This window comes from Gossypium raimondii, chromosome 4 (assembly GCF_025698545.1).
Source record: "Gossypium raimondii isolate GPD5lz chromosome 4, ASM2569854v1, whole genome shotgun sequence".
NCBI classification, from domain to species: Eukaryota; Viridiplantae; Streptophyta; class Magnoliopsida; order Malvales; family Malvaceae; genus Gossypium; species Gossypium raimondii.
Window position 1 is genome coordinate 11868769 of NC_068568.1, and position 20017 is coordinate 11888785.

Genomic DNA, 20017 nt, shown 5'->3' on the forward strand with positions numbered 1-20017 from the left:
ATAAGAAAGATGAAGGAGATGACAATTTCTCTTTCTTTCCACTTATTAGATTATGTATACCTTAATTAAGATGTAATTAACTTAATTAATCTAGTTTAATCTAACTTAATTAATTATTAAAGGTTTCATAATGATCATGTCATCATCCTCCACTACCACTATATTAAAAATGGTTTAATTATAATTTTGGACCTTTGGCTAATTGCCATTTAAGTCCTTAAGCCTTTGGTCAATTAAAAACCTATAGCGATTGGACTTTTACAATTTAGTCCTAGAGCCTTAATTAACTATCTATTTAAAAAAATTGATGGACCAAACGTCAATATACTTTTATTTCAAAATATTTATGAACTTGGTTCATGAAAATGAGATTTTGGAACCATCTTTTTCAATACCACTAAAAATCGGGTTATTACAATTGGTGTTAACGGTCGTCTTGGAACCAATGGGTCAAATCGCGACGGTGAAATTGAGATTTTGTGAGGTCACGATAAGATACCCTTGACATCGCTATGCCAACCCAAAAATTCTAAAAATATTGCATTTTAGTCCTTATTCGACCTTGGGTTATCAAAAGAGCGTTCGTAACCTCGTATAAACTCGGATATAATTGTAGTTCATGTATGAATTGTGGAATTGAATTGTAATTGATTGTAGTTGTTCCAGCAACGAATGTGGCATTTTGTAGCTCGAACTTGACGATCTGGTCAAGTATAGGGTGTTACAATTTCACTCGATTCGACTCAACTCAAATTTCATTTCACTCGACTAGATTCGAAAAAATTTCAATTCAAGTTAGGATGATAAAATGAGATTCCTCAACTCGATTAACTCAGAATTTTTCACTCAATTTGATCGAATGCTTACCCCTAAACGTTATTTTAATGGTTTTAGGGTTGTATACACCATTTTTTTTCTAACTGAATTGTATTTTTATTAGGCCTATTTCACTTGTTACTCTTACTTGTGAATATAGAAATGATGTATATTTTTTATTAATTATTTATTACATTTGTAATTTGCTATCGAGATGACATAATATAAGCTGAAATTGCATATTTTATAACAATAGAATATGATAATTACAATTTGTAAGTTATAAATTAAAATTTAATGTTATAATTATTTTTAAAAAATTATACTTAATTTAAGTTTGGATCAGTTTGATTTACTTTATTTAAATTATTTTGGATTTAAATAATTTTGAGACTGAATCATTTCGAGTTTAGGCTAGTTTCAAATTAAAATTAGTCTTAGAAAATGTCAATTTTGTTCAAACTACATGAGTTGAAGTTATTAGTTTTTATGAAGAAATCGAATTGGATGAGTAATTTATAGTCATTTCTTATATTGATGTTTAGGAGTCATTTCTTATATTTTGTTAATACAAATATGATGATCTGAATAGTAGTAAGGCATCAGTGTTGTGGTTGAACAAAATACAATTTAGATAGGATTTATGTTGAAATGTAATATTTTCTTAATACAGATATGATGATCCGAATAATAAGCAATCAGTGTCTGTTATAACAAAATACAATATAGATAGGATTTTTGTTGATGATTATCAGCAAATCTGATGCTAGAATAATTTAATGAGATTTACATACTCCATTGGCCCCCAAATGAAAGTTGCAACTTGGAAGATCTGGTAAGCAGTGACAAGGCTAGTGACCCAAATAATCAAACTGCCATTGTTGCGCTGATACATGAACCAGTAACTGAAGATCCCTCAAAAAATAGTAAGTAATTTTCCTGTCATAAAAAGACTCAGGAACAGGCCTGGTCATGTCTAGCTACAAGCTGATAGAACTGTTAAGTGGTAAAGTCAGTACTATTGATGGGAATTTACTCATGATTTATAGATATAGATATATCCATCATCTAAACAAATGGCAGAAGGCAAAGTATGCAATGCCCCCCCCTCCCCCTTTGATCAATCGAGTCGGCCAACTATTCTTATGATCGAAGAATATGTACCAAGACAAGCGATTACCAGTCCTAGAACAGCAATGCAAATGCAGGCTGTTATCTGAATAGACAACACAAAGCAAAAATGTTCATGTTAAGGCCATTTTTATTGCAATAAAAGCAAGATAAGCCTAGGATTCTTACTTGTAACTTGTTTAATCTATCGCCAAGTATGCTGAGATAACAGGCACATGGAAAGATGATAGTCTGTGATAAAAACATGATTAGACATAGAAATTGGGTTTTAAGGAGTAAATAGCAGACATATTCAAAGAGGGAACTTACAATCAGCATTGCAAGCAAAGATCCTGCCAATGCCATCACAAAAGCTGCAGTAGTAGAATAGAGAATGGAGGAGCAAATCAATATGTATATTGGTTGGAGAGAAAAAAAAAACAGTTACTGTTTTATTTTACCAAAAAAGGGAACCGTCATTGCAACCACTAAAGTTGAAATCACTAAAGCTGTTCTTATGAGTATAGAAACACCATAAGATCTAAACCATGTGGAGGATACAAGTTCTTCTAGACTCAAAGCAATGGGCGTAAGTGTCAAGGCATATTTTGATACCGTTATGATAACCTGAAACCAATGTATATATAATCTGGATGAGCCTATTGCTTAAATCACAAGAAACTGCATCCGTCTCATTAACGTACCACAGTGCAGACTGCGATTTTCGAGGCCAAGAATTTCATGGGCATGTTTAGAGTAAATTGAGATTCAACTGAATCACCAAATATGAGAAAGCCAGAGATAGCTACTCCTGTGCAAACGGTCCAACAAAACATAAAGCTGGAAACACAAGTTAACAGGAGTTTATTATATAGAGTTTGTAAGAATTTGAAGATTTAAGAAGAAGGTGAAATTTCTATGTTACCTGCCTATAAGAACAAAAGGAAAAAGTGAGGGCTCTCTCATGGAAGAATATATATTTGGAAAAACGGAATGGCCGGCATAGCAGAAGCTGTATATTCCTACTGAGATGGGAAGGTTTGCAAGGTTAACAGCAGTTCCACCTCGATGAAACCCGACCTGATCGACTCCAACCCATAACAAGCAAAGCACCATTAAGATTGATGCCCCAACTCCACCAACTGAACATTTAAAAGGTTAACATCATGAGTCATTGCTTAAAACATAAAAGTTAGGGAAGGAGGCAACCTGAAATGTATGAGAGCAAGCTAAGGTCTCGAAGCCAAACAGTTGGGAGAATAATGAGAGTTCCTATGATAGCAAATACTTGAGGAGCATCCAGATATATTTCCGCAAAATGTATGTTGGTGGTCGGGAAAATCATCGAAAGGTTATCACTCATCATTATTACGTACTCCACACACGCCGCCTACAGATCAATGGCGCTGCTCAAATTTTAGTGCAGAACATGGGATGGAAATCAGATTAAACACAAAACTGCAACAGAAAAAAGACAAAGAAAGTGTTGCACTTACATATAATTCTGCATACAAAATCACCTTCATTTCAGGAATTAAGACCAAGTGTTAGTAAGTATCACAATTTCTAATTACTAATGTGTATGCATTGCAATCATAGAAACAAAATTGTATACAAAGAATGAAGGAAATTGTAGTTATAAAGGATGGTCAACTTACAGATATCATTAAGCGACCGGCTACACCGAAAGCGGCCTGTCCGATATCAGGATAAGTTTGTAGACCAGGAGAGCTTTCTAAACATCTTTTTAATAAAACCCCAGTATAACAAGCAATGATACCAAATATTATGAGTAATGTGAGGCTTAACCACCCTCCTTCTTTCACTGCATAAGGAGTTGTAAGGAGTCCTATGCCGGACAGAACATTGATTCCTACACCAACATAAACAAAGATCTAAAACTAGTGTAGCTGAAAATTGGCAAATAATAATAAAAAAACTAAAGGTAATAAATGAAAAATAGTTACCATTAATAAGTGCTTGGGTAAATGAACACTGCTTCTCTGATGGTATTGATCCATTGACAGAAACACTTTGCTCTGAAGTTAGGAGAATAGGGGTATGCACTTCTTCATCTAAAATGGTATCAAAAATGAGTGGAGTACCCAGGGAAGACTCATCATTGTTACAGCTGGAACTGCCCATTGATCCTGTTGCACCACTTCTCTTTAAGAAACTAAGCGACTGCGGCGTAGTACCTTTAAGCATATCCATTGATTTCCTGCAAGTACCAACATTCTTAACCCCCAGAAATCATAAGATAATTTATCTTACATAACTATTTCACATGGGACAGGCACTGATTAAGAACAACAATCTCCACCCATTTTTCAAATATAAAACTTGCTGAAAACATAACATTCAATCTAAAATAGCTGACAAAATCTAAAGGCAATGAAAAAATAAAAGAAAATTTATTACCTGTAACTTTGAGGCCATTTGGAATTGTTGGCTCCAATGCAATTATTGGAGGAATTTCGGGAAGGGAAAGTGAAATCAGATTCTGTGTCATCCTCAACGTGACAACATACCCTTTCAGCTCGATTTTCTTCGTCGTCTGTTTGGAATGCATCTTCTCGATCTAAACCAAGATCCTCATCTATCTTCATATTTCTTCCTCGGCCGTCTTGATCTTTTTGGTTTTGTTTGATCCCCAAACACCACAAAATTAGCGCATATGCATATATATTGAAGGCACAACAACCAAACACACACACAAAAAGAAAGAGCTGAGAGATTAAAAAATAGCTATATATTTATATAAATGTTGGGGATTTAATTTTGTCTGGCAATGGCTGGCAATGGCAAAGAAAGCAATATATGAAATGACGAAAAGAAAACAAAAATAGGGTCAAAGAGCAAAAGAAGGAGAAATGGGTTTCGTTTCATGCAGTTTTTATTACTTCATGAAAGGGAAGGAAAGGGGGGAGAATGGGAGATGATGAGAGGCAGCATGCATGCATGCAATTGCAGGTTTGTTGAATATGCATGGATTTGGTTTCATATGTATGTCGGGGTGAAAACGTGGCAGTTTGTAAGCTGCTTTCAAAGTTAATGACCGACAATTAATAGCAACCATGTGATGTGAGGAGATAGGAGGAGATCCGAACTTGTGGGTATTGCATTTGATATTTGGCATTTATTTGCCTCACCAAATTTCTCAACTTCGTTTTCCTTTTCTCCGGTTTTGGGCTGTTTTGCTTGCAACTTGGAACTGGGGTAGCTGCCATTTATATGCTACACATTATTTTAGCTACAATTTAACTTAATCAGATATATTAATTTTTTTATAATTAATTTTATTTTTTTACAATTACCATATATATATGGGTTATAAGAAGCCATGATATTGGAATTCTCCTTATCTTAAAATTGGTCCAAATTATGTAAGGTTAAATTCTGTGATTCGGCCTTTTACTTTGCAAAAATGGTGGATTTAGTGTCTATATTTTATTTTAATTAATTTTAGTTAATGTACTTTTTAAAATTTGAAATTTTAGTTCTGATCCAAACAATAATAGTTAAATCTTTTGACTAAATGCAATTACTAATCATGTACTATGCATACAATTTTATATTTAGTTTATATTCTTCAAGTGGATCACTCTATGTCCTTATACTTCTCTAATTTTGAAATTTCAATCTTGATGCAAATGACATTCATTAATCTATTAACTAAATTTTAGTGAGTAATATGTAGAAATAACATGTTTTTTTTTCTTGGCATATAGAAATAACAAGTTGACATGGCATTACACATGTGATAATATATCGCCATATCAAAATTTGGAAATAGTAGAACTTAACTTAATGAATTTAATAATTATCATTTAGTGGTGATTGAAATTTTAAAATTTAAAAATATGAGATTTAAAATGACCAAATTAAAGTATAAGAACTAAATCTAAAGCTTTCATGAAATACAGGATTAATAGCAAAATTTAACCATTATATAATTAGGCCTTAGTCTTATTTAATTATATATGCAAATCAAAGAAATGAATTTGTCAATAACCTCTTAGCCTAATGACAAAATATTATATTGTGAGGAATTTGAGTTTGAGTTCAATCTCAAACAATCCCATCCCACCAACCAATTATAAAATAATTTTTTTCCAATGCACGAATAAGCAAGAAAAAGAAAACTCCAATTCTAAAACTACTAAACATCTTAAAACTATTGTAGTTTTCATGAATCATATTGATGAAATCTCATCTTTAATGTCAATCTTAAGTGTGTATGTGTTTTCTTTCAAGTAATTGTAAAATTTCTTGCAAAGTTACCAACACCCACTAAAATTTGAAAATTTACATATGCGTCGATAACTTTATCACTTAATAGTAAAATTATTGCATTATGTAATATGAGAGTTTAAGCTTAATCTCAAGCATTCTTATCATTGATTTCAATTATCTACAAAATTGTTGGAATATTTTCAAAATATATAGTGTTCCAATAGTTGCAAATGAAAAGTTATAAGTTACCAAAAGTTATGTCACTTAATTAATAATTAAGAGTAACAATTATTCAAGTAGATATCTATTGGATAATTATGTTTATGACTAAAGATATTACTATCCATTTGGGTAGTTATATCTATATGAAGGGACATGAGACCACCTATAAATAGGAGTGAAATTTCATTTGCTGGACACATCAAAAGTTTCTTTCTATTCTTCTACCATTTTTTATATTTCTAGATTGTTCTATAAAGAATTACTGCAGAAATTCTTTATAGAAATTGATATCCTTGCTATGCATCGCTCAATGCTCAGTGGATTGTTTCCATCAATGCAAAATGTAGTTAGTCATTGGGTTTCATTGTATCATCGAGATTCCTTTACGAGTAATTCTTTTGCACACCATAATATAGGTGGGGGTGAATAGAACCTTAAAGAAAGTGGCATTGATACACACCTTGAAGCCTTCCTTAATTTCTTATAAGTTTATTTTTATTCTCACTCACCAACAATTTTAAGGTTTTAATTTCGCAATTTATGAGAAATTAAAGAAGCTTTGTCTATTCACCGCACATTCACATGCCACTACAAGCATGATACTATGAGGATGGATATCGACAAATGTGGTTGCATCAAGGCTAGAGATCTTATCAAATTTTGATTTAAAAGAAATCTTTATCACAAGAAAAGGTGAGTCAAATTTATTATTTTACTCATATTGCATGATTTAGATTTTAATTGTTATGTGTTTATTGAATTACATTATGAAAAATATGTGGGTGTCTCATGCATCAATTACTGGACAAAAAAAAAATCAAATGCTAGTTCATTTTATGCATGATTTTTTGAGATGCATGATTCTGATTGGTATAAAATTATATATTATATATTATATATCATGCAAGAAAGAAAGAAAGAAATGAGATGGAATGAAAATGTACGAATGAAATGAAAATGCACGTTTAGGAAAGGGTCTATTAATGGATCGAAAAGTTACTTTCATTTTGAATGGTGATGACATTTTTCAAAAATTAGTTGAATATGCTTCTATTCAACAGAAGCATTATGATCATTCGGGTGAGCCTTCCTAAATCGAAAATTTGCATCACTAGGTCCAACGAATACTTTTAAAAGGTTGGATGAATGGTTTCTTGAAACCAAAAAGTGCAACTTAAAAAGTGATTTCTTTTTAAAGAATCACTTAGGCACCTATCAATGCTTTATAAATAGAAAATAAGTCAGGAGAATTTAAATATATCTCGTTCCATCTAATTTGTAGTGAAAGTCTTATTCTTTCTTTTTCTTGATATATATTTAACTTGAGATATGAAATTATTTTTATTCAAATCATAATATTAATAGCTAGAATTTGGATAATATTGATGAGACATTATTCATTGCTAAAATGAAAGTTTGTAGATCATATAATATAAATAATTTTGACTGTTATTTTTTAAATAAGTTTAAGCTAAATGGGTTTTATATATGATTGTACATTTTTATTCTATGTTATAAAGTTTGGACTAGAAGTGGTTTTGACTATAAATGAAATAAGTGATATGCATATGTATGGTTAAATTTTCTAGACAAGGCGAATAATGGAAAACATTAGTTGGTATCACAAAATCACTATTTGGGTATGTAATCTTCTAGTGAAAATGTGAAAATCATATATTTGAAAACGAGATCATATTGTGTATGTTTATGATAATGCCTCGGTATCTATATATTGTTTGGATATAATCTATAATCCCATGGTTCTATAAAAAATTGAGATGTAGTAAATTTTAAAATTTACTATGGAAGCCATGAATCAAAGATCTCTTAAGTATGAAAATAGAAATAAGAATGCTATTTGACCCATTTAGATGGTGGACATGATTTTGATCATAGTCGAAAATAATTGATAATATCCATGGTGAAGGGTGAATAAATTTGTGATTTTATAGTCACTCGATTGGACAATTGATGGTCCTTTAATATGAATGTATATGTTACACCCTTGTATATATAATGTGTGTTGAGAAAATAATTTTATTTGACTATGAATCAAAAAATTTAAAGTCATGTACTGACTTTGAAAAAAGCTATGACAAATAGAAAATATGTTTTCTAGTTTCACTAAGAGATTTGAGGTCTCTTTACAACAACTTACTTGGTGAAAAAGACATGATGTATGGTTTCATATATTTGGTGATTGTGAAACTAATTTCTTGGATATTAAGAAATAAATAAAGTAGTCAAATATAAAAGCATCATGATAAGAAAAGATAAAGTGACCACTATAATTTAACAACAGTAGAAAGGATATCCTTGATAGCATTGTTTTGCGAAAGAATGGGTAATTGAACATGGTGGGGATGTTGGTCTTGTGAATTTTCAAGACACAAATAAATATAAAGTTTCACCATGTGGTATGGATAATTAACATAGCTATGTTGAAAATTTGGAAATTGAGGGATGAGATACAAGCCTATAATATTTGAGTCACCCATGCTGGAAACTCAACTCAACTATTGGTATAACGTCAAGTCTTAAGTTCAATGGCATAAAGTACATCATCAATATGTGACTGCTAGCACTATAAATATATATATACTATATCATCCCAAGGGAAAAAGTGTTAGGTATCCGTAATGATAAGGGGAAGGATGAGTATTATACTCTTAATATACCCATAGCATCAATATGTTAGAGTGTTATAATTTCAGGAACACTCTTGATGGAATCTACCTATGTGAGTGGAAGTGTGACCATTTCTAAGAGCTCAAGGGCTTGGCTTTAATAGTACTCGTGAAACGAGGTTATAGACACATGGCCATAATAATGTCATTGGATTCTGTGCATTAACTGGTGTTGAAATCATTATGTGAGATGTATTTGATTAATCAAATGGAATAGTCAGTTCAAAGCATAGTCTACAATGCAATATTGATTAACTTTAACATGTTCTCACTAAGTGAATGTTCAATCGTAAGACATCTTCAATTATGCAATTGATTTCCAAGATTATCAAAATCTAGAATATCTTAAAAATGAAGGAGATTGTTGGAACATTTTCAAAATATATAGTGTTCCAATAGTTGTAAATGAAAAGTTATAAGTTACCAAAAGTTGTGTCACTTAATTAATAATAAAGAGTTATAATTATTCAAATAGATGTCTATTGAATAATTATGTTTATGGCTAAAGATATGACTATCCATTTGGGTAGGTATATCCCTATGAAGAGACAAGAGATCTCCTATAAATAGGAGTGAAATTTCACTTGCAAGACACGCCAAAAAAATACATCAAAAGTTTCTTTCTATTCTCCCACAATTTTTTTTATATTTCTAGATTATTCTATAAAGAATTACAGCAAAAATTATTTATAGAAAGTGATATTCTTGCTATGCTCTGCTCAATGCTCAGTGGACTGTTTCCGTCAGTGCAAAACGTAGATAGTCATTGGGCTTTATTGTATCCTCGAGGTTCATTTGTCAATAACTTTTTTGCACACCATAGTATAGGTGGGGGCAAATAGAACCTTAAAGAAAGTGAGATTGATACACACTTTGAAGCTTTCGTTAAATTCTCATAAATTTATTTTTATCTCCACTCACCAACAAAAATAAAAACATTTTGGATATGTAAGAGAAAATGTAGTAAGAACAAGAGATATCAAAAAAAATAAGGAACAAGATGAGATTATAATTCTTCCTTTTGCTTATACATCACAAGCTTGGACATGATCTCTATTTATGTGCCTTTAATCATCATAGATTACAAATACATTAATTAAAGTCAAATTAAATCTCCTTATAAACTTAACATTTAAATCCTCATCAACGAAAATATGCCTTATTAAAATCTTATTGGGAAAAACCATGTGGGATAGAAAAAACTAATGAAGGAAAAAAAAGTACACAACCTCCCATTATAAGAGTAGATTTTTACATTATTGATAGAATTAAAACTTCTTCGTAATTTAAACATCTACTTATAAAAGTTGACTTAATTTTATTTCAAAATTAAAAATGGACCCATAGAGACTTTAATGATCAAACCTAAAAAAAAACTAAGTAAAAATATAAATAATTTGAATCTAAAATGATCTAAGTCAAAATAATTTGTGCTAAATTAAATTTGAATAACCGAATATGAAATTATCATAATGTAAAAAGACTCAATCTTTAAAATCTCAACTCTAAACCTAAACTACATGAATAAAAAAATGTTTTGGAATATAACTTAAAATCTATAAAACTCAAATTAACCGAGTCTAAACACAAACCAAACTCAACATTAAACTTAAATTCACCCTTCCAAAATCAACTCCAATTAACAGTTCCACCCATAGAGTAAACAACAGCATGTTAACATCGAAAGTTGTTAGACAAGATTTGAATAGTAAGGAACAATTGACCATTTACCAACTTAATTATGAAGTTTGAAAATTAGGAAGTTCAAGCAAAGAAATCCCAACCCACACATTCCTCACATTAACTTATCAACTTGTAATTAATTTAATCACATATGTAAAATTGTTTTCCTTTATTTTTTACTGAAATTATAGAGTTTTCTTATTATTTACATTGTACTAAATGGTCCCCCGGTTATAATAGTTCATGGATTGATGAACCTTTTTTTTACATATAAGGGAAATTCATGATTAGTTTACAATAGGATTTAGGAGTAGATTAATATGATATTGAGCATCCATCTAATTAAATAACTTAAAGTAGGCATGGAGTTAGATTAATGCAATTTGTTGCTAAAATGACACCTAATTAACAAATCAGACCATTTGTCCCTCTTTTTATGAATTGAAACTTGTCTTGCTCTATCCTGCATTGCATATCCAATAAAAAATTGTTGGATTTTTTATACTAAGAAAGGAAGAATTGCAGAGAAGAAATAGAAATTTAGCAACAAAACTATCTGCTAAACTTTTTATATTATATATTTTTCACACACCTAATGAACAAAGAAAGAAAAGAGGTATTTGTAACACAAAAAAAATCCTAAATACAGAAAGAAATAACAAAGATTTTATGCTAATAAATATCAAATATATTATGCTAGTAAATACTAATTCTATTAAAAAATCTGGAAAACATAACTTCCATGCAAGCTCTTCAAATCCAATTACTTCACAGTTTAGCTTCAAACTACTCGCATCTTTTTCGAGGCCACTAGTTCGCCAAAGTAATGAGCATGACACTTATCATGAGTTCGCCAAGCTTAGGGGATTCGCCAGACTTGGCGAGTTCACCAATCTTAGGGGATTCGCCAAACTTGGCGAGTCCGCCAAATGTGCATGATGCATGAATAGCCATCTCACAACACTTATCCTTGGCCTTCATGCTGCAAATAGCAATTTTATTTCTTAGCTCCTCAAACCTCATTTTTCCCAATGGTTTGGTCAGAATGTCTACAAGTTGAATTTTAGTATTACAATGAACCAGAATCACTTTTTTGCTCAGTTAAACTTCTCTCACAAAATAGTACTTGGTTTTAAAATGCTTTGTCTTTCCATGAAAGATTAGGTTCTTCGCAATTGTTATGGTAGACTGATTATCACATAAAATTTTAGTTGCTTCAACCTGCATAAGATTCAAGTCAAAAAAAGTTTTCTCAACCAAATTGCTTGGTTGACTGTTGTTGCCGCAGTTATATACTCTGCCTAAGTTGTAGATTGAGCAATTGTTGATTGCTTCTTCAAACTCCAAGAGAGTACCCTAGATCCAAGTGAAAAGAAATATCCGAAGGTACTTTACATATCATCCATTGATCCAACCCAATCATTGTCAGTGTATCCAACAAGCCTCAACGAGTTCGTCTTTGCGAACCAAACACCAAAATCAACTATTCCTTTAACGTATCTCAACACTCTCTTTGCAGCTTTGAAATGAGAAGTATCGTAGCATTGCATAAATCTTGACAACAAACCAACTACGTTCATAATATCAAGTTGTGTCGTTGTTATATACAACAAAAAACTCACAAGACTTCAATAATTATTCTCATCAACCTTCTAAAAGTTTTCATGACTACTGAATTTTTCTCCAAGTGCAGCAGGCGTGCTGATTCATTTACATTTCTCTATGCAGAACCTCTTTAAAATCTTTAGTGCAAAACTCTATTCACTTATGAAAATTCCTTCCTGAACTTGCCATATTTCCATCCCAAGGGAATATCTCATTTCTCCAAGATCAAACATTTCGAATATTTTCTCTATTTGTAACTTAAACTCCTTTACTAAATTATCGCTATTCTTAATCACTAGCAAATCGTCAACATATAATGAAAAAAATCAGTGACATGACTTCGCCATTCTTCTTTACATACAAGGTAGGTTCGTTAGGACGCTTTTCAAATCTCAAATTTGTGAAGTGCTCATCTATCCTCACATACCAAGCTTGCAAAACCTGTTTCAATCCATATAAGGCCTTCTTAAGCATATATACCTTCTTTTCTTTTCCTCTAACTATGAACCTAGAAGGTTGCTTCACATAAATATCTTCTTGCAAGTAGCCATTCAAGAAGGCTGATTTAACCTCCAGCTAATAAATTTTCCAACCCATCTATGCTGCCAAGACCAATAATAGTCTAATCGTGTTCAGCCTTACTACTGGTGCAAAGGTCTCCCAATAATCAATTCTATATTGTTGACTGAAACCTTTAACAACCAACCTCGTCTTTAGCTTGTTAAGAGACTATCAGCATTTAGTTTGATTTTGAACACCCACTTAACACCAATGACCTTTTTATGCGATGGTTTATCAACAAGCTCCCAAGTTTGCTTCTTGTGAATCATACTCATCTCCTCTCGCATGGCTTCTTTCCAGCCTTCTATAGTTTCAACTTCTTCAAAGCTCGTAGGTTCAAGTAGTTCTACATCTGCTCACTGATAGATCTTATTTATGGATCGCATGCCTCTTATCGGAGTGTCGTCAATTTCTGTTTCAGTTAGCTCATCGCCAAACTACGACCCTAGCTCGCCATTATGATTTTGCACACTCAGTTCGTACATCTTTTATTCAGTTTAAGTAGCATCCCAATTCAAAGTTCTTCCTTCGTCAAACACAACATCCCTACTCACTAAAACTTTCTTTGTGGAAGGATCATAAATTCTATAACCCTTCTTATTGCTACTATACCTTAGGAAGATACTTGACTGTGACCTCCTCTCTAACTTGCTCTGTTTCACGTATGGCATATGATCAAAATAAACACGGCCAAAAACTCTTAAGTGAGGAATAGAGGGTTTATTACCAAACCATGCTTCGAATTGAGTCTTTTCTTCTATAGCCTTGGTTGGTAGTCTATTCAGCAAATAGATTGATGTGTTCACTACCTCAGCCTAAAACTCCTTTGGCAATTTACTTTTTTAAAAAGCAGACATCTCGTCATGTCCATTACTGTTCTATTCTTCCTCTTGCACACTCCATTCTATCGTGGAGTGTAAATGTTGGTGAGCTGGTGATGAATCCCAACTACTTCACAATAGTTTTAGGATTTATTTGAGGTGTTCTTGGTTCCATTATTAGACCTGACCTTTTTCAGTTTGTAATTGGTCTAGTTCTCAACCTGCACTTTAAACTTCCAAAACACTTCAAAAATTTAACCAAGTAATACCTGGTAAAGTCATCAATGAACAAGACAAAGTATCTACACCCATTTAATGAAGGTATTTTCATGGGTCCGCACACATCAGAGTGGACCAACTGTAACCTTTAATGAGCTTGCCAAGCCTTGTTTACTGGGAATGGTAACATCGCATGTTTCCCAAATTGGCATACCTCAGAAATGCCTCTATACTCCACAATGCTGATTGTTTCTTTTACCAAACTTGTTTCGCACATTCGACTAAGAGAGTTATAATTCACATGTCCCAGCCTTTTGTGTCAAAGGTTCACATTATCTACAAAACTGGAATAGGCTTTAGGATTCACCATATTTCAGTCTAACACAAAGCTTCTATTTTTCATCGAGAATGTTATAACTTCCTATCTTAATGAGTTAAATATAATGCATCCATAATTCTTAAAAATAATATTATAATTTTTCTCAAGCAGTTAACAAATGTTAAAGAGACTTTGATCTATCGCAGGTACTAAGAGGACATCTGAGATTACTTTAGTACTTGATGACGAACTGATCACCACTTTGCCCTTGCCCTTAGCTTCTAGGAGTTCGCCATTACCAATCCTCACCTTAAGGTTGTAACTTTTATTAATCTTTCTAAAGATGCTTTCATCTGAGGTCATATGGTTGGTGCATCCACTATCGATCAACCAAACGTTCGTGACTCTGTTTTTTGATGCAGAACAAGTAGTTGTGAACACCTGCTCCTCCTAAATGTATTCTCCCTCAACTGCCTAAGCCTACACATACTGTTGAGGGGTTTGCACTTTGTTCTTACATACTTTCTCTATGTGACCCAACAAATTGCATGATCTTCATTTTATATCTGGTCTAAACCAGTAATATTTTTTAGGGCGAGTGTTTTTCTTACATTCTGAACATGGTGAATATTTCTTCTTTTCATCATCTTGCTTCGCCTCTCATTCTTCTTCGTCGAACCTTTCTTACCTTTATCTTTTTGGGGTTTCACACCATCAACACTCATGGCTTGCAATGCCTCTTCTGCGTACTCCTTTCACCTTGATGATCTTCTTTGCTCTTGAGCATATAGAGCATTTATCAATTCTGGAAGAAAGATCGCCTACAGGTTCCTTAAGTCTTCAAGTGAAGAAATTTTAGATTCATATCTATCAATAAAATTTGTATGAGTTTCTCAACGACCATGCTATCTGTGAATTGTTCCCCAAGTAACCTGATGCTATTAACTACCACCATGATCCTGTCTACGTATTGTTTCACTGTTTCAGCCTCTTTCATTTTTAAATTCCCAAAATCCCTTCGTAAATTAAAGAGTTTTTGATGTCTGGTCTTATTTGAACCTTGAAACTCTCCTTTAGCTTATCTCAAGCTTCTTTTGGGGTCATGTAAGTCATAATATGTGTGCATATAAATCTGAGATGCCATTCTGTATACAGGACATCGCCTTATATCTTTTAGCTTACTCGTCATTATGGTGCTTAATTTGAGTGACTATAACGTTGTCCCTCAATAGTGCAAGCTTGAAATCTATATTCACAACCTCTCATAAGTCATAAGCTTGCAAATAGGTCTTCATCTTGACAACTCATATATGATAGTTTTCACCATTGAAAACAACTGGTGAAGGTGGAGAAAAACTCGAGGAAACCATGTATAACACAGAAAAATAACAATTGCCCTTAAGAAGGTAGCTCTGATACCAATTGTTAAATTTTCAATACTAAGAAATGATGAATTGTAGAGAAGAAATAAGAACCTAAATATGGAAAGAAATAAAAAAAGATTTTATGCTAATAAATATCAAATATTTTATGCTAATAAATACTAATTCTCTTAAAAATCTAGAAAAAATTACTTGCACGCAAGCTGCTCTTCAAATACAGTTGCTTCACAGTTTAGTTTCAGACACTCACATCTTTTTCGCAGTCACTGGTTCACCAAAGTAATGAGCTCGCCACTTATCGTGAGTTCACCAATCTTAGGAGATTCAACAAATGTTAGGGGATTCGCTAGATTTGGCGAGTTTGCCAATCTTAGGGGATTCGCCAAACTTGGTGAGTTCATCAAATGTGTATATTGCATGAATGGTCATCTTGCAACAAAAACATCCTTCACCCTCTTTTCTCAAATCTCAACAATTTCAAAGCCACATCATAGTTTCCACCTTTCTCAAGTTTGTTTTGTTTGCATTTTTTGCTTTTTTGTTATTCATAGATACTGCATTTGCAAAGAATGCATCCATTACCATGCACTACAAGTTTGATGTACATGTGATCACCTCATTGCAAAAGTTTTTCTTTTAAAATAATGCAATACCCCCTTTTATATTTTGTTCTTGTTTCTTCTGAATTTTTCATAGACTAAGATGAAAAATATGACAAGATTGTCCCAAACAAAGAGCATTATGACAATCAACAACCTGTTTCAGGGCCTCGGATCATAGCTAGGGAATGTGATCGTCTTATTATCAAGGTGGTTAATCATGTTCAGTACAATGCCACTCTTTACTGGTATGCAACAAACTAGTGCTTTTGTTCCCATATTGCTTTATATTGTTTGTTTCTCTTATCCTGAAAGCTGTATTAATGGTGAAACAAGTATAGAGTAAGGAAACTAAGGAGCAGTTAGGCTGATATGCAATGCCCCATTCAAACAGGACAGTTCTACGCATACAATTTTACAGTCACGGGCTAAAGAGGAACCCTATTTTTGTATGCTCACATTTCTTGGCTCATAACGACTCTTTATGGCCTTATTTTCATCCTCCCAAAGTGACATGTTCCTTACCCATTTCCCCATCCATTCAAATAAATTCCCATTATTTTTGGTAAAATGTGTAGCTTCTCTCAATTCTCATATTCCGAAACTTACTACTTAAGTTAAAACTAGAGGAAATTAACATTTTAATTACAAGGTAATGGTGGAAATCAAACACAGAGACAATTATCATCCAGGCCTTGCAAACTGGAGGTGCACCAAATATCTCTGATGCTTATACCATTAATTGCCTGCCAAGTCCCTCTTATAACTGCTCAGCACCCAAATTAAAAGTGATATAATAGATTAGTCCAAATTAAAAGTGATCTAAGTTGGTTAAGGTTTATTAGGTTTTAGTTGTTAAATAAAGTATAGGTCAAATATGTGTAGATACTCTAGTAATTAATTTCTAATTAATGATGGGTTGATAAGAAATTAGGATTAATGTGCAAAAGTTATATATTAGGGTTATGGACTCAAATTACACATAAACAACTTTTCTAATATCCCATATTTAGAAAAGAGAGCAAATTTTCTCTTAACTTCTTGTGTGCTAATTTGGAAGATTGAAACCATAAGATCTGAAAAAATTTCAAGGAATCGATGGGTTCAGGTATGTATCTGCATCTAATTTTATTCATGATTTATTCTTGATGATTTTACATAGCAGATCCTGATTTATTAAGTTTTGTATCAAGATTTTTACAGTTATTACATTCCATGCCCTTAAAACCAAACATGTCAAGGTCCTAACAACACGAAATTAGTAGCCTCGATTAATAATGTGTCGTTTGTTCAACCCAACATTGCACTTCTTCAAGCTCACTTCTTTAACAAAGGAAAGGGAGTGTTCGCCACTGATTTTCCAGCTAACCCTTTAATCAAGTTTAACAACACAAGCACACCACCAAGAAGCACTATAGTGAACAATGGCACAAAAGCTGGGGTTTTTCCCTTTAACACTAGCGTGGAGTTGGTGGTGCAAGACACTAGCATTATAGGAGCAGAAAGCCACCCTTTGCATCTCCATGGCGTTAATTTCTTTGTGCTTGGTCAAGACATTGGAAACTTCAACCCCAGAAAAGACCCTGCCAAGTTCAACCTTGTTGACCTAGCTAAAAGAAACACTGTGGGGGTGCCCTCTGGTGGATGGGTCGCCATTCGCTTCCTTGCAAATAACCTAGATATTTTACATACGAAACAAATCAATGCAGCGAGCTTATCCCTAATGATAAAAGAAAAAGAACAAAAAAGAAGTATCTACAAATAATTTCATTCATGCGGCTGATTTGTTTTTCTTTGTGGTTGTGGGGTTAAACTATAGGAGTTTGGTTTATGCACTGCCATTTGGAAGTGCACACCAGCTAGGGCTTGAAAATGGCTTGGGTTGGCAACAACGGCAAGGGGCGAAAGCAGAAGCTCCCACCTTCACCTTTCGATCTTCTTAAATGCTGAAATTTTTAGTAGCCACCCATTTTTTTATTCTTTTTTCCCTTTGTATATTCTTCCATTCTTTTATCACACCATAAATAATCCATATTGATATGGCTCTCATGCACCAATCAATAGGAAAGTTTTTAGTAGATTTTTGGACTTTGTAATAACTATATTTCCTTTTCAAGTCAATTCAATTCAAATGATTCCTTCGTATCTTTTAGATTTCTTAAGAATTAAGATTAATTCCACTTTTTAGCTTCTTTTCTTTAGTTTTTCTTGTAAAATTGTTTTTCAAATATATCAAATGCTTACAAACTATTTATAGACTATAGTCTGCCCTTTAAAACAAAAACTGAAAATATTAAAATCTAATAATAGCCATAAACCAATGACTCTTGACCTTTCATTCTCCTAAAAAACTGCTAATTTAAACCTATTAAAAAACAGAACTCTTGACCTTTCATTTAACATTTATTCAACAAAACTCCCCCGTAAACTTAAATGCTTCTGTCATCTTTCATGCTGATTATTTTCTTGTAGTTGTCAAAAAGTACCATCGGTAGCGGTTTCGTGAAGATATCCGCGACTTGGTCCCGACTTGCCACGTGCACTAATTTCACACTTCCTTCCTTTACATGATCTCGGATGAAATGAAAACGAATGTCAATATGTTTGCTTCTCTCATGATTTACTGGGTTCTTTGACAACTTAATCGCTGATTTATTGTTAACTCGTATCTCAGTTGCACTGAGTTGTTGTTGCTCCAACTCGCCCAACAAATTTTTGAGCCATATAGCATGACACACACACCAATATGCTGCCACATATTCAGCTTCACATGTTGAGAGTGTCACGATTGGTTGCTTCTTTAAAAGCCAAGTAAACGCTGTGTTACCCATAAAGAACACATATCTCAATGTACTTTCCTGATCGTCTAAGTCTCCGCACCAATCACTGTTAGAGTACCCAATCAACTTGTAATCTTCCATATTTGAATAGAATAACCCGAGTGACACCGTTCCTTGGATGTACAGTAGGATTCGTTTCAACGCCTTCCAATGTGAATAAACTGGCTCCTCCATGAACCGACTTACAATGCCAACACTTAGCGAAATGTCAGGCTTTGTGCAAGTGAGATAGCGAAGGCTTCCCACCAAACTCTAGTATTTGCTCGCATCGACTCGTTCTCCTTCATCGAATTTCGAGAGTTTTACACCTAGTTCCATTGGTGTTGATACCAGGTTGCGATATGCCATCTTGTACTTCTTCAAAATTTCCTTTGCATATGCCTCTTATGACACAAAAATACCTGTCTCTTCTTGTCTTACCTCCAAACCAAGGAAAAACTTCATTAAACCCAAATCTGTCATCTCTAATTCCTGTGTCATTGTGCTTTTAAAATCTAGTATCATCTTACCATTGTTCCTCATAAAAATGAGGTCATCGACATAAAGAGCAACAAATAACATATTACCTCCATTCTTCTTCACATAAAATGCATGTTCATAGGGACATTGTTTGAACTCGTTCTCCTTGAAGTATGTATTGATACGAGTATTCCATGCCTGCGGTACTTGCTTCAACCCGTAAAGTGCCTTCTTCAATTTCAGCACCTTCTTCTCTTCTCCATTTTTCAAGTACCTGGGTGGTTGTTCGATGTAGACTTCTTCTTCAAGCACACCATTCAAGAATGCCGACTTGACATCCATTTGAAATATCGACCATTTAAATTAAGTGACTTGTGCAAAGAGCAATCGAATTGTCTCCATTCTTACAACAGGAGAAAATACCTCGTCATAATCAATTCCCTCCTTTTACTTGTATC

The 20017-nt window shown here is 33.2% G+C and overlaps 1 protein-coding gene and 1 pseudogene across 1 annotated transcript; one reads left to right on the forward strand and one right to left on the reverse strand.

The window, feature by feature from the left end:
- Positions 1-1514: 1514 nt before the first annotated feature.
- Positions 1515-4535, reverse strand: LOC105778802 (amino acid transporter AVT1D). Its single transcript, XM_012602561.2, has 11 exons — positions 4348-4535; positions 3894-4147; positions 3585-3799; positions 3423-3446; positions 3136-3316; positions 2852-3068; positions 2631-2766; positions 2388-2553; positions 2257-2300; positions 2116-2178; positions 1515-2032 (listed from the first exon to the last, which is right to left on the reverse strand). Exons 1-11 carry the CDS (start codon positions 4533-4535, stop codon positions 1937-1939), a joined length of 1584 nt encoding a protein of 527 aa, XP_012458015.1. The 3' UTR covers positions 1515-1936.
- An 11408-nt stretch (positions 4536-15943) lies between these two features.
- LOC105779036 (laccase-17-like) lies at positions 15944-18210 on the forward strand (annotated as a pseudogene).
- The last annotated feature ends 1807 nt before the right edge of the window (positions 18211-20017 follow it).